This window comes from Electrophorus electricus, chromosome 8 (genome assembly GCF_041902795.1).
Source record: "Electrophorus electricus isolate QZ-2024a chromosome 8, ASM4190279v1, whole genome shotgun sequence".
Taxonomy (NCBI): domain Eukaryota; kingdom Metazoa; phylum Chordata; class Actinopteri; order Gymnotiformes; family Gymnotidae; genus Electrophorus; species Electrophorus electricus.
Window position 1 is genome coordinate 4,239,618 of NC_137504.1, and position 15,953 is coordinate 4,255,570.

At 44.2% G+C, this 15,953-nt stretch overlaps 2 protein-coding genes across 3 annotated transcripts; one reads left to right on the plus strand and one right to left on the minus strand.

Moving 5' to 3' along the window:
• The first annotated feature begins 1,436 nt into the window (after positions 1–1,436).
• On the plus strand, positions 1,437–7,418 carry glrx (glutaredoxin (thioltransferase)). Of its 2 annotated transcripts, none has more exons than XM_027003716.3 (3): positions 1,437–1,769; positions 2,047–2,171; positions 2,278–2,594. In XM_027003716.3, exons 1-2 carry the CDS (start codon positions 1,563–1,565, stop codon positions 2,158–2,160), a joined length of 321 nt encoding a protein of 106 aa, XP_026859517.1. In that variant the 5' UTR covers positions 1,437–1,562; the 3' UTR covers positions 2,161–2,171; positions 2,278–2,594. The 2 variants fall into 2 exon arrangements, with proteins under 2 accessions (XP_026859517.1, XP_026859518.1); XM_027003717.3 differs by lacking the exon at positions 2,278–2,594 and adding an exon at positions 3,100–7,418 and having other exon boundaries at positions 1,439–1,769.
• rhobtb3 (Rho related BTB domain containing 3) lies at positions 3,111–15,378 on the minus strand. The gene is made up of 12 exons (XM_081719593.1): positions 14,808–15,378; positions 14,146–14,386; positions 13,416–13,608; positions 11,658–11,815; positions 11,364–11,472; positions 10,256–10,642; positions 8,529–8,638; positions 6,312–6,418; positions 4,867–5,036; positions 4,286–4,452; positions 3,838–3,934; positions 3,111–3,229 (listed from the first exon to the last, which is right to left on the minus strand). Coding segments are annotated over exons 1-12 (1,860 nt in total). The 5' UTR covers positions 14,810–15,378.
• Between the last annotated feature and the right edge of the window lie 575 nt (positions 15,379–15,953).

Below are 15,953 nucleotides of genomic sequence, written 5' to 3' on the forward strand. Positions count from 1 at the left end.
TTTAATATGAAGTGTTAGTATGTTTTCCATTATGGTAATCTCTAATTGTAATAATTGATTATATAACTATGCAGTGCAATGCAATACGACTATGGAAGGCTCAGAAACTAGAGGAAAAATTGGATACCATGGCTCCACTTGGTTTTACATACTGGCCAGTGAGCTGTAATGTGAGCTGTCACAGATCAGTGCAAATAGCAACGATATAGGTGGTTTTCAACTACCAGGAATTTTCATTTAAGCAGAAATTAGTTTTCAAACACACAGTATAGATTTTGTCTAATCCACCATTGTTCTCTGTGATTTGAGAAGCCAGACAGTTGCATTCTTCTACTTTGAGGTCCATATCCATAAGTAAATGCTTTTGGAATTTCCTAAATATTTATTTCACAATGCAATAAGTTTAAGTGATGGCACGTGTTCCTTAGGTAAAACCATTAAAGATTTTTTTGAGTATCCATAGTAACAAATTGGCCTGTGTGTGTGTGTGTAAGATAATTTACCATCATATTTACACATTTTTAGGATTCTTATTTTAGTGCATCAGTAACATCTGTCCCACATTACTGATGGCAGAACCTGCGTAGAATGGTCAGTTCAGCCTTGGGCTTTGCCTGATATTCCAGTTAAAGCATACTACACAGTACAGCTCAGTGCACAATCTTTAGAATGAATGCAATTTCCATAAGTCACTTAAGGTGTTTAAAAGTAATATAAGGTCTACTGACACCAGCACACATATAAACATCACTCGGTGACGGCCCTAGTAATGAGTTTTCCCAAGATAGTGAATTAAGTGGTTAGTGGCATTGATTCCAAATTCAGACAAGAGCCCTAAAAACACACTGGAATAACTCTTAAAAGATAATGTATATTTATTCGAATACACACACATACGTGCATTTGCATAAAAGAAAGGAATTCTGGCAGCTGCATATGTGATGCAAGCACATTTGAGCCTAGGTCCCTGGTTGTGATCTAGATTAAGTTTTAGGACATATTACCCAATTCTGGCTGTATAGACAGTTGTTTTATGAATTCAGTAAATATTTATCTAGTCACAGCGTTTACCAAGACAGTGGAAAGTATTTTAAAACGACGCGTTTGGGCCTATATGGAACTGCCATTGTAAATAATTTAAAATGATTCGGTGAGCAACAGCTATTGGAAAGTATCTTTCAGTTGCATCTTCAGCAGCGCTATGGGATTAAACGACACAGCCACGACTCTTTGGATGGATGGCTAGGTGCAGTATTAAAGAAAGGGTAGTCTCTCTGGCACACTGTGCAAGCAATTCTTCCAGCACTGGGATGGAGGACTTACCAAACAGCACATAATTACACAAACCCGCAAGTGTGGACTTTAGAAGAGCTTGTTGACACCTAAAGTAAAACATGGACGTCTTTGATATGGCCGCTTAAAAAGAGATAGGACGCGTCGGTAAACCCTCCTCTGAGGGGGTGTGTTAGACGGACGACCTTTTGCTGGCTTGTTACTTCCAACACTCGTTTTCAACCGGACCGGAAATCGTCTGAATTATCCAAGCCGAGGAAACTGCTCCAATGGCTCAGGAGTTTGTGAAAGCGCAAATAAAAGGAGACAGAGTTGTCCTGTTTCTGAAGCCGTCGTGCCCGTACTGCACACTGGCCAAAGATGTATTGTCGAAGTACAATTTTAAACCTGGACACCTGGAGCTTGTCGACATAAGTGCACGGGAGGACATGAGCAGCATACAAGACTATTTGCAGGAGATTACAGGCGCTCGAACCGTGAGTGTTGAGTATTGCAAGTGTTTCAGCGTTCCTGCTCTAAGTTGGATGAAGTTTAAAAAACATGGAAAACCATGAGTAAAACATGTAAACGACTTTGCATGTCCAACCCTGCTGGCGGCCATGATTAGTCATGTGCTTTCCTGTAAAAGCAGTATGTGCTGAAGCCGATTGAAAAGTTGAGCTACTAACCACCATGGAGTTTAAGCGTGGTTTCTATTTTAAAATTTCTCTAGGTGTATTATATTGTTTTAAACTAACTGTGTCATTTGCGTAGGTGCCTCGCGTGTTTATAGGGGAAACGTGTATCGGCGGAGGCAGCGATGTGGCAGAGCTGGACAGAAAGGGCCAACTGGACGGCATGCTGCGTCATATTAAAGTACTGCAGTGACGACACAGGAGGTAAATCCGACTGCAAATGTCAGTACGAAATCTAGTTTGTATTCGACTTTTGGGCCCAATCCCATTTGGCACATTGGAACACTGCTATCCCTGTTGTTCTGGTTAGGCACTGAATCTCAGGACGCACAACTTTGGGATCCTCCTAAAATGTCTTTTATTCAGCATGGGATGAAGCTCAACAGAACTGGACTAGACTACAAACAGCCAAGAACAGGCTCCAAGTCCAACACACTGACTAAACTAAATCCACATGCTGGATGCATACTGTCTACATATTCCCTCCCTCCCCAAATGTATGTGTTACAAAAATAGTTGCATCGCCATAAAATTATAACCTCATGAGGAAAAAATAAACATTTGAGATGTTATTCAAGTAATTCTGCAAGTGTAATCACAGATTAAATAAATTTCACCATGAAAGACCATGGTAGACAATGATGATGAAATATAAATCTCTATAGAGAATGAGTTTGACCCTACCCTGTTTACCACTGGAGATTATACCAGCTTTGAGTGACTTGTGTGATCACATTTTCTGGATAGGGTTTCAACCATAGCCAAGTGCACTCAATCTGTGGTTACAACGTTATTGTAGTCAGTAGATCCCATTTGGAGTCACAGTTTATTTCCATGTACATGAAGCCAGAGATGTGTGGTTGCGCAGCATGAGAAGCACAGTGTGCTCGTAGCCACAGTGTCTGCCCCAAGTCTCTGAGAACACACAGCTTCATAACATCACAGGATCAAAGGTCAACGTCCATACAGACACAGTGCATCAGAATTCTGCTGCTTCCCTTGCAGAGTTCATGAGAAAGGCCTGTGTCAGCGTGCCTTGTGTGTCTTGTCACGCCTCTCGCCTCCTCGATGTGTCTTTTTTGTGACTCCCCTCTCCTTCATCTCCACGGCCTCGTTCCGGTCCACACGGCAGACGGAGGGAGGTCACATGATGCTGCAGCGGGACTTGCGCACTTGCCTCCGGCGTCGCTGGTACTCGCTGAGCTCCTGCAGATAGCCCCGGGATGGCCACCGCAGATGCTCCACCTGCTCCCGCTCCTCCTCTGCTCAACAGTAGCATGGTGACCGTGCAGAAACCATGGCAACAACACATCCCCAATACCTATATGGGCGGTGGTGTTCCTCTCCACCCTTCACTTCCTGCTTTTTATGTAATATTAACCGCTTAAAAGAGAATAGCCACAATAGTGTAAAACATAAAGCATTTGAAATGTTTAACGTTCGCACGCTTGTTGGATATGTAGACGGTCAAATCAGTGCATCCCACTTTATTTGCCTCATCTGTACTTTTTAAAATAACCTAATTTGTTTCCATTCTTGGTGTTGCGTAATAGCTTGCATGCTTACTTGTTTATATGGCAGTGTATGTATCTAGGGGAACAGCTTGAAATCATAGAAGCAAGAGCTGGAGACATTGTCTTGAGATAATATGCACCCCCAGCAGGAGTTCTGCACTCTGAATTGTATTAGAAATATATTTTCCCCCCACAAAAGCTGTGTCCTAATGAGCCTCTGTTGATTTCTGTTCTGTAACAGCTGTTAGGTGGCAAAGAGGGCATTTGGTCAGGTATTTCTGAGTTTAACAATAGCACTGCATTTGCTGTAATGAATAGGAAATATCCCCTTCCAGATGGCCTCCCAAACAACTCACCTGATAGCTCCAGGAAGTCGGGCTTGTGGCTGAAGATGAGATAGTTGTTAGCAATGAAGTGAAGCAGCCAGACATATAGTTGGTCAGCATTGTGGCACTGTGCACAGAGAGATATCCAGACATACTTTGTCAGCGTTGAGGCACTGTGCACAGAGAGCTGTCCAGACTTGTTAAATATAACCACATTGTGCCATCAGGTGCAAATCCAAATTTGTTTTGGCACAGGACTGACCACAGTGTAACCAGCGTTGTGTAGTGTTTACATCGGCTCAGTGTGTTTAGTTACATAAAAGTGAAGTGGAAAGAGCTGTCGATACACCCTTCTGTATATCAAAGTGTCAGACTCTTAAGCATTTGCGGTGACTCTGAACAGCCGCTGGCACTGGGGTGGCAGCGGTTTGTTACGGGGAGTGCGGAGAGACACGTGCTAGGGCAACAGCAAGCTCACCTTTGCTCTCCTCAGTAAGCGTATGACACTAATGCTGGTGGAGGCCAACTCACGGCTCGGCATGCTCTGCAGGTATGCGCACACGCACACCTCACAAAGGTGCTGCAGCCGCTTCACCTGGTACATCTCTGCACACACCAGTATGGCCATAGCCTGCAACACACTGGCTACACACACATACACACACACAACCAGCTGTCAGTCATCTCCACGTCCTCGTTTCTCCCCGATCAATCAGACCGTCGACCTCTGTCACAATCCACAACATATTCATCCGCCAGCAGTCATATCCAGCACGTTCCTCTACAGGAGAATGTGCACTGCTCAGTACAAATTACATGGAATCCATCACATTTAGTGGAACAGCTTGAAACACTGCTATTGATGTGAAAAGTGGTGTAATATGATGAGACAAATCTGTCGTTTCTAAGTCAGTCTGAAGATATATGTCAGATTAGCCCCTGCAAAAAAAGATGAACAGTTGGACTAAGCTGTCTGGCATCTGAAAAAATTGAGTTTTTGGAGGGTGGATCTCAGGGATCTCTTGGGATGATGAGTGCTCTACTCTGCAGTGGCCTCACCTGGGCAGCAGGTGTCAGTGTAGAGGTACTCCAGGAAAGCGAGGAAAGTGTCGGAGGAGACTCCGTGGATGGGCACCACCCGGCTCCGGGCCTCTGCATACTTCCCACTGAACATTGCGGCCATGACATCACAGCGGGCCACGAGCACAGCTCTGTGTGCTGGCAGCACACTCCCTGAAACCGGACCCCCAGAAACCTTCTTTAACCATGACACGCAAGCTACATTCTCCTACAGAGAAGCGTCTGCGTCCCCTGAATATGTTTTCCTCACGTCAAATCTGACACACATGATTTTGTGTGTGCATGTACAGTCGTGGCCAAAAGTTGAGACTGACAAATTTTGGTTTTCACAAAGTTTACTGCCACAGTTTTTTTTTAGATCCTTTTGTCAGATGTTTATATGGTATAGTGAAGTACAATTATAAGCATTAAATAAGTTCTGTTGTTTTTTTTTTTTACTTTTTACTGACAAGTATTGATTCCCTTGGATGAGAAGCAACCCCACACATGAATGGTTTCAGGATGCCTCACTGTTGGCATGACACAGGACTCATGGTAGTGCTCACCTTTTCTTCTCCAATCATTTGTCCAGATGTCCCAAACAGTCTGAAGGGGGCTTCATCAGAGAAAATAACTTTACCCCAATCCTCTGCAGTCCAGTCCCTGTACTTCCTACAGAATGTCAGTCTGTCCTTGATGTTTTTCTTGGAGAGAAGTGGCTTCTTTGCTGCCCTTCTTGACATCAAGCCATCCTCCAAAAGCCTTCACCTCACTGTGCATGCAGATGCACTCACACCTGCCTTCTGCTAGCAAGCTCTCATCCATGGGAGTGGGTTTGCCCAAAATTTTGCCTAAGAACACTGTCATGAATAAGGAATGGTATCAAAACATCCTCAAAGAGCAACTTCTCCCTACGATCCAGGAGCAATTTGGTGATTAACAAATCTTTTTCCAGCATGATGGAGCACCATGTCACAAGGCAAAAGTGATAACCAAGTGGCTTGGTGAATAAAACATTGAAATTTTGGGTCCATGGCCAGAAAACTCCTCAGATCTCAATCCCATTGAGAACCTGTGGTCAATCCTCAAAAAGAGGTTGGACAAACAAAAACACAGAAACAGTGATCAACTCCAAGCACTGATTAGACGAGAATGGGTTGTCATCAGTCAAGATTTTGCCCAGAAGCTGAATTTGCCTTGGCAAATTGCAGAAGTCGTAAAAAAAAAAAGAAGGGTCAACTCTAAGTGTTTGCTTAAACTGAATATATTTGTCAATAAATAGATTTAAAAAAACTTATGAAATGCTTATAATTGAATTTCACTATGCCATATAAAAATCTGACAAACAAAACTGAGGCAGTAAACTTTGTGAAAACCAAAATTTGTCAGTCTTAAAACCTTAAGCCACGACTATATGTCCGTATAACACAGAATAAGCCAAAGACCTGCCTTGGACCATGAAAATGACATCAGAGTAGAGAGGGGAATTGAAGATGTTGCTGAGTGTTTGTGGGCCTTGCTGGGAGCGAGGAGTGGGCGTGTCCCGGGTGCCCTGCACACATGAAAAGACATCGCTGCCACTTATCAGGTGACTTTAGGAGCTGTAATTAACCTTTACAGATTCCCTGCACTCTTCCTTCTTCCATGAGTGATTCGGCCACTGCAAATCAATCTACCCACAAAGTGTATTGTATGTGTACGTGCGTTTTATGCATTATGTATTTACGCACCCTGCAACTGTATTATGAACAATTATCAATTATCACAGGAGAGTTTTTAACAGCTACACCAGTGTTTCTCAACCCAGTCCTTTGGGCCCAACAAATGCTCCACATTTGTAACTCAGCCTTGCTTTTAGGATATGTGTAATAGATACTCAGGGTTTCTATTCGCTTAGTTCAGGTCATGTTCTCAAAATTTGCTTTTCAAACCATGTCACTGGAAGTGAACAACTCAGGGGTATGAGGCCATTTGAGAGCTTTCCATTCTCTTCCATTCGTTCTGAGGTGTCTTCGATCAATAAAATTAAGGTATCTGCATGCTGTTTTACATGACCATATTGCTCTGTTATTTTCTAAAGTGTCTGGACTTTCTGCTTGACAAATCCTTTATAGTTGTAAAATAAGAATTTTTCTGTAAAAAAATAAAAAAAATAAAAAATGACAGGCTAAAATTACTATTCCAACTGTGCTGAAAGGTTTGAAGAAAGCACCAAACCAAATGCTCTTGTCCATATGCTGTCAGAGTGGTTCAATAGGCTTTTGTCAATTAAACTTAGCTTCCTGTGAATTGTTGTAATAGTTTCCATTGGGATCAATAAAGTCTTATTATTATTATTATTATACTACAATAACTGATTCCCTGCAATATTAACTGAATTGCTATGCAGGCTATATACACTTATACATGGAACATGATTGCTGAATTTTCACCTAGGCTATTAATTTTTCCTGGGCTGTTTTTTTTTTTTGGTAATTATTTTAAACGCCTGTCTAATTGCTGCTGAGGGAGCAAACTGTAAATAAAACTAACAGCTGCTGTTATTCACTTAATGAATTCCCATAAATTGAATTCCTTGTTGTTTAGCTTGTTATTTCTTAGGATTCCTGAATTATTTGTAATTAAGGCTTTTTGTATAGTGTTGAAATCTTCATATCAACCTGGTTCTTTGCTGATCACCAGTTTTTATTATTTATTTGTTTTACTACATCATCATTAAAACTTAGTTGTGAGTGCCAGATAGCACAGGTGCACTGAAGCAACACTAAATGATGGTGGCATATACTACACCAAAAAATATATTATCCTTGATTTGTCGGCATCAGCCAGACGCCTGTTCTGAACGTTCCCATTATCCCCTGCATGAGAAGCCAATCAGAAGTGGCATGATAGCAGTCAGACCCATTTGAAAACAGCGGGATGGCCGGGTCCAGTTTCTGTGTGAGCCCAGTTCCAAATGGTTCCATAATCCCTGTGGTCCTCCTCCAAATCCACAATCTGCTGACGTCAATGTGCATACCCATGGTGCAAGTCCTCAGGAGTGCTCAGTTTAAAAGCGTGCATGTGGGACAGCCACATAGATCTTACAAACCATGCATCTATATTGTACCTGACAGTAACCTGAAGTTATTATCTAAGGTACTATTTTTAATTACTTAACAACCAATAAATAAATAAATTTGAATATTTCTTCTATGCCATGATGATCAGACTACTTGACACAAAACTATACACTCTGATCGGTCCTCGCCTGTATCACACCGAGTTCTGGGTAATAGGCTGCTCCTACACATGCATCATTGCAGTCCTGGCTGAAGGCTGCAGTAAGGGCGTGTAGAGGGCACTCATGAGCTCTCCTTTTGATCGCCAAAATGAGAAATGGGACACGCTATGGCCTTGTGTGGCGTGCATTTGTGCACTTCAGGACTGCAAGTGCAACATTTGGGACCTGGGACCGTACTGTCTATGGTTGGGACCTGGGAACGTACTGTCCGTACTGTGCCATACCGTCGGGTGTGTTGGGACCTGGGAACGTACTGGGAACGTACTGTGCCATACCGTCGGGTGTGTTGGGACCTGGGACAGAGCATAAATGTGGACCGGTGGACTATGTTGGGAAACAGTGCTGTAGAGCAAGCCTAAAAAAAGCCTCTCATATCTACCTTTTCCCTCCCCACGAACGAGCGTATTCTGTCCATCAGCTGGGCTACAGCTAAAGGGTTCTTCAGTTTCTCAGCTATAGCCTCCTCCAGATACTCCCATTCCCAGGCTCCTGTTTGGGAATGTGCGCACACACACACACACACACACACACACACCGAGAGACACATGCATGCACTGATATGCAAGTACATTACTGCAAGCCATCATGCATGACCAGTCTGTCCAGATGGGATAAGTCTCAGCCTGGCATATGGGTGGTACAGAGGTCTGTGCACACACGTTCACAGTTCAACCCCTGATCCACAGCTGCTGGACTCGTTGCACGTGATGCAGCTTTAAAGGCACCGAATTATCGTTCTATTCCTTGTGCCTCTTGTGTTGGCTACAGCAGACCACGCTGGCTGTCCCTGGACACTGGCGGAGCTCATTAGAAAGGCAAAAACGTTTATCTGGCACAATGTCAAGCTGATAACACCGTTATTGACAAGCCTGTCTGAAGCGTTTTCTTATCCCAGATTCCGCCCCCGATAGTCATATTGGCCTGTTGTGTTAAAAAATCCAGCCTCCCCAGTACAGGCTGAACAGCTCTTCCCTGTCCGACTGCACAGTGTGTTTCAGGGTGCCATTTCTTCTTAATGGGATGACTACCCTTGGAGGAAAGCATGTAAAGGGTCATTGCACAATAGCCCTGTAAGCTTGCGATGATCTCATTGGTATGAGTCTCGCCTTCTTAGCCATATATGTCTTACTACTGATAAATGTGTCCATCCCCTTCATTCAGCCCCCCCCCCCCCCCATCTCTGACTGACTGCAATTCAAACCATAATCATTTAATATTGGAACATGATGTATAGCCTAGCAACAAAGGATAATATTTCTATAAACACTTACGATACGTAGATTCTGGGATGCCTTCTAAGCACCAGAACGCATTTTTGCCACGAAAACAATTATGCATTCAGCGCCACACATCTACAGACACGATACATCCCATGTAGATGCCTCACTGCCTCTCTTTCCTCCTTCATCCTTCTCTTTCTCATTCTCCATTTCTCCCACTCTTTTTTTTCTCTTTCTCTCCATCTCCCACAAATTCACACTCCCTGTTTCATTCACTCCTCCCTCTCTCTCTCTCTCTCTCTCTCTCTCTGCGTGACAAGTTTATGTTTGTGTCTGCTCCTGCTACCCATGCTAATCAGCCCTACATCCCCCAGGGTCCTGCAAAAGGGCTGTAGGAGTATCACATGTGCGCCACATGTGAGATATAATACACGCGCAAACGCGCGCGTACACACACAGATACACAGCCTAAGCCTTATAGCACACTGCTAATAATAAAGCACTGCCACCAAAAGTGCCGCTATTCAAACACAAAGGAAAATCCAAGTACAGAGCAGTGAGATAAGAGAGGCATGGCAGTGAGGAGTTTTACTATGACTTGAACGGATTGAAAGTGGGTGATTTAGCAGGAAAATGACTCACCGGCAAGAACAGCTGAAGAAGCATCTTTAAATAAGGCTTATTTCCCTGATTTTGATTTTCAATTAACTCTTGAGTAAGTAGAGTTTAATGTGGTTACCAAATAATTAACATCTGTATGTCAATATGAGACAACAAAAGAAAATCTAGCAAAATTGGAAGACAGCCCCACCCCAGGCTACACACAGTGTTTATATTCCCGTTAACATCAGCTGGGATATTTCACACAGCACTTGTGCATGCTCACCTCTGTAGAGAAACATCAGTGTCTCCCACAGGCACAAACACAGCAGCGGGTCCTTCACCACCAGCCTGGACAGGCGGCCAGGTAGGTGCCCGTCTGGCCTGGGCAGGTCGTCCAAGACGCCGTCCCAGGTGGAGAGGAGGGAGTGGGGGCCATCCCTCTCGCGGCAGGCGCAGCGGGAGACAGGCCTCTCCCACGCCTGCCTGCCCACCAGCAGCTGTCTGAAGTAGGGGCTGCCGGCACAGAGCACGGCTGCGTGCGCCCAACCCAGCTCCTTCCCGGAGTCGCCGGCGTAGAAGAGCACGTCCGCGAACTGCACCCCTCGCTCCAGCAGCCACTGCAGGTCCTGGGAGAAGCTGGACTCCTCCACTCTTACTGGGGGCAAACGTGCTGGGAGCACGGCAAACATGGACGTCAGTTAGCAAGGGTTGAGTCCACGTAAGCGGGAAACAGAGCAGAGGCGAGTAAAAAGGAGAGACGGAAAGAAAGAGGGATGGAAATGTCAAGGGAGAAGGAGAGAGTGATAAGACGGGCAGGGGAAGGTGTAGCAAATGTAATAGAGTGTGGCGGAGGAGGAAGGCACTTGGATACGTGAGCCAGCAGGAAGGGGAAGGCTTTGTAAGTAGAAAGAAATCGGATTTGAGGAAGAGTAACGGAATTCTCCATTAGAAAGAAAGACTAAAAAGCATGCACAACAAGCCTAATGCAAATATACACCGTAAACATGTGGCGATGGTTGACGGATCACTGATGCAACGCCACGCATCACTTTTTACGACTGGGCATGTTTGGCTTTGCCAAAAAGGGCCGTCCAGGATTCAGCAGCCTTCATATTTAATAGCCCGTGCTCCTGTAAAAAAGGGCCAGTGGACTTGGAGCAGCATCAACACTATGGGAAACCTTTGGCTTCACTGTGTGGCAATAATCATTGCAGCAAAGATTATCCAATGCTGAGGCATTTGAAAGTGTTTTTGGTTCAATAATATACATTATATCTAACCGCTTGATAGGATCTTATTATATCGAAATGCCACATGCCCACATACAAAGATTCCCAGCCATTAAAGAGCTCTTGCCGATGCAGGTTTTATTTGCATTTTCATATTCGTACCTGGCTGGTCCAAGTGGGGAGGGCGGGGTTCGTTAAACCTTTGTCCCCGCCTCTTGTCAGGTCTCTCTTTAGCTTTCTGCTTCAGACACTGAATCATGAAGTATTCAAGCTAAATGAATGCACACATGAAGAGTGTCATAGTCATTATACATATGAACACAAACATACACACCTTCTACTATTAAAATAGTAAGATGATCATTGGAATGTTTCTTTAAAAAAAAAAACTCAAAAGCAATGCCTTGTTGTAATTATTAAACTGTGAAAGGTATTTTGGCTGCTGAGTGAAGATACCACGCTGCCAAAGTAGCGACCCACGAAGAAGTTGTTGAGTGAGGGCAGCTCTAGGTAAGTGGCCCCCAGGTCCCGGGACAGCTGCAGGCCGTCGCCATGGGGCACACAGCTGGTCCAATCAGATGCGCACAGAGGGCATGTGCATGGGGGCCCGTCATCTGAAGACAGTGAGGTAGTGTAGGAGTTTGAGAGGAGAGGTGGGAGTATGGAAAGTATACACAGACATTCCTGTGCAAATGATACACTGTTATGACATACAGGTCAACCGACATTTGCAGAGAGCAAGACCCTCAATAACGTTCACACATAGTAGACACTGAAGTAGGCTAACAGGTCACTGCTCATGAAGATGCATGACAATTCTGGAATTGTGGGTGCCATGCACGCCGCGTAGAGGGCAGAACTGAAGCAGCATGACTATTGTTTTTATAATGCCAACATGTAATGCCTTAGAGAGCTCAAGGAAAAGAAAAACAGGCAGCTTGGAGATACTGGGAAAGGTAAGACAAAGAGTGAAGGCTGGAGAGGAAATGACCAGTTCACTGACAGGGTATGGAATGAAGCATGTGGGTGGGTGTGTGTGTGAGAAAATGCACTGCTCTGAGACTGTTCTGGGTGTCCCTACAGCCAGACAACAGGAAATGCACAGTTATCCTGTCATACCCAATATCCTATCATACCCAGCATTCACCAACAGGCCATGTTTAGCACTTAGGTGATGCCACACAAGACAGAGACCTTTCATAGGTCTGGCACTAACCTGCACAGCTCATTATTGCCATTCTATTAGCCTTCAGGGGCAAACACAATTATTGTAGGATTTTATTATCACCTTCTTGATCAATTCTAGATTTGAAGGGCAGTTGAGAACACACTGAGATGTTGCTGTTTGGTTTATTGACTGAGAAGTCTGAGGTGGAGGACTGATTCCAAGCAGAATAAATATTTACCTCTGAACATGTGCATATGAACAAGCTCTTCACATATTCCTCTTGCTTGGGTTAATATTAGAGGTCATACATACAAAATTATGACTTTTGGACTACAAGCAAGACTGTGTAGGGTTAAATAGTTCAGCCATTACACATTGGCTGAAACTAAGGGTCCAGTTAGAATCCTCACTAACAATTTATCCATAACAGACAACTCTCTTGGACTGTGGAACTTGTACTGTTGTGACCTCCTCTCCCTCAGTCAATAACAACCAAACAGACTAACCTGGATTGTCAAATGCTATCTTGAACTTAGGGTCTGGTAACATTTCAGGGAATTTAATTAAGGTATTAAATGGATGACTAATTTTAACACTGTAAGATCCAGCCAGTGCCAGATGTCTTCATGCTTCTGAACTGATGCGCTTTGTTACTGTTTTGCTTCTTTGATGGGTTTTGGAGACTTGTCAAGGACACATTTAACAGAGCAGAGAAGCCTTACTCGAGAAAGCATCCTTAGAATAAAACCTCACTATCTTCAACAACCTCACACATTCATAACACCTCTTTGACCCTCTTTAATCCACAACAGATTACCATATGATAAATATTCCATGACAGATTAATCCATGACAGATTACCATATGACAATTCATGAGCAGACTCTCAGAATTCAACTCTACCATCTGATGTTTAGGTAAAGCATATCAGGTAAACGGCAGTGTGATTTTATATGCCTCAGCCTTGAACATAGCACGACAGAGAAATGGAACTGTGATTGCACATCAAGCATCAGACAGTGCATAGCAGCTGCCGCTCATCTCACCGTTGAGCCGTGCCCCCACTGCTACCAGGATGACGGGCATGCCCCAGTGACGAAGGAGTGGGCGGAGTCGGGGGGCATAGCCATTTCGCACCTGCTGGAATGCCAGCTTGTCATTGACCGAATACTTAATGACCACTATATCAGCTTGTTCCAGAACACTCCGCACACTTGCCCAGTCACTGTCCAACAAGTCCTGAGAGAAAGGTGGAAATCAACGAGAAGGCAGTGATACAGGATCTTAAGATACAGATCAATAGAGTGTCCATCCCAGGATGCTTAAGTCTATATCTAATGTAGAAGCCACATATGCACACCTCTGCGTAGATACTACCCCAAAGCCCCCTAAAGCCCTGTAATCCTGCCTTTGTAGTCCTCCATTCCAGGATCATTTGATCACTCACTCACTCATCCACAGTCATTCACTCAATCACACCTATACCTATTAACTCATTAACTCACTGTCCCACCACACATGCAAACACCTTTACATAGTCACATTCTACCACATCAGTGATCACTATAATGACTCACTCTCTCCTTAATGTACTTATTCGACACAACACACTCATTCCTGTACTCTCACACTCCTTCTTGTAGTCTATTGACCCACTCTCATGCAATCATTCATCCACATCGTACTCATTCTCTCCTAACTACTAACTCAGCCACCATGCTATACACAACACCCACTCCCTCCCTCTCTCACCCACCCACCCACTCACTCACTCACCCAGCTGGAGCAGTCCTGCACCATCACTCTCACATCTCCAAACACCCTAGACTGGTACTCCATAAAGGCTGGGTTTAGGAGATGTCTGGATGGAGTAGTAGAGGTGGGGTCCAGCTCTCGCGCTCCATGGCCCAGGTAGCTCCACAGAAGCCCTCCCTGTAACTGCCCCGGACCAGCAGTTTCCTCCCCTGGTCCCACCCCTCCAGGACACTCACTCCCCAGGGCCACTATGTGAATGGACCTACAGCATGGAGAACACCAAGTATGTTACTGTTAACAAGTGCATGTGAACTTACGTGTCATGTAGTGTTCCTGAAGTTTCTATAGGCTATGGTATATACGCGTGCATGAGGCTCAGACCACAGAGCTTTCTATATGGTTTACGACGAATACCCTTAGAAACTGCCTTCCTGTTTTCGTGACTTATTAACTATGTGTGTCACGATGCAATTGCATCACATTTTGTCATTGAACGAATGACACTGACAGTTGTTTCTGACATTTAATTTCAATGCATTGTTGCTATGATTATTATTAGTTTTGTTATTATTGTTGTTATTATTATTGTTGGTGGTGTTGTGTAATAAACGATCTCTGTCATGTTTTGCCTTATTTTCTTTATGGATAGTCAACGTCAGATTTTTAAAAGCTTTCCAACTTACATGGTTACTCCAGCTCTCCGGATAACGCTTGGCGAGCACGTACTTAAAGCGGTCCGATTTCACATTAGTCTTCGAAGAGATGATTTTCCGCAATGAAGGTCGAGCAGACTAATCCACGGATCCACGAGAGTGAAGCCGGTCGACTTTCGCCTTCTCGGCGTGCCCCCCTTTCATTCATCAAACGATCGCTTTACGAAGACTGTCCGGTGCGCAATCTTCCAGCGAGCACGCCAGCATGGAAACGCACAAACGAGACCGGATCGAGTGGTCACCACGCACCCCCTGGCACTGCGCTAAAAAAGAAAACAAGTTCGCTTGCGGTGAAAGAAAGACTGCGCGAAAAAATGCCACGCATCGGTCTCTCCGGAACTCGGGCCACCGTTTGAGCCATAAAGCCTGACACCAGGACCGTGCTCTTCGGTAGAAGGCTGTTTTTTTTTTCGTGTGTGTCTGTATGAAAGGAAATAATGAGAGGCAGCAAGCAGCGTCCTAGTAGACACGGTGTGAGTTGGCACTCCTGACTCAGCACGACATGGCTACTATTACAACGCATCCACGGCTGCCTGAACTGGAGTGTTGTGCTTTACCCGGGCAAACGTACCCCCCCCCCCCCTTTTTTTTTTTTTTTGGTTTGTTTTTTTTTGTTGTTTTTTTTTGTTCCTCGCCTATTTTAATACATTTTTATAACGTTCATTGCTACAAACATACTTGCTTTATATTAAAAATAAAAATAAAAAAGATCCACGAGATGTGATCACACTGTTAAGTCCATGAGTTGCATTACCAAAGCTAGGGCATCAGGCACGCTGCATCAACAAGCCCACGCCAACTGCATGAGGGAAACGCATATCTAATGAGCTTGCCATCGCACACACGCGTGGACATATGCATCCAACACTTTTGCAGGTTGCTTTTTAGTTCTGCGGTGTGAATAACTCTACAATGTTGCCGTTTTTCACCTTTTTCATTGTCTACAGGTAGAGAGGTCGAGAAAAGGTAATACAGATGATGGAAGTCAGTATTTGACATTATGAGATGATTGAAAGGAGCTGACGTACTAACTTCCTGTTCTCGATATCTAAAAGAGATAAGGAAGGAAGTGAAATGTGTGAGATTGTGTGTTATGTGGAAATTTCTTGTGTTTGC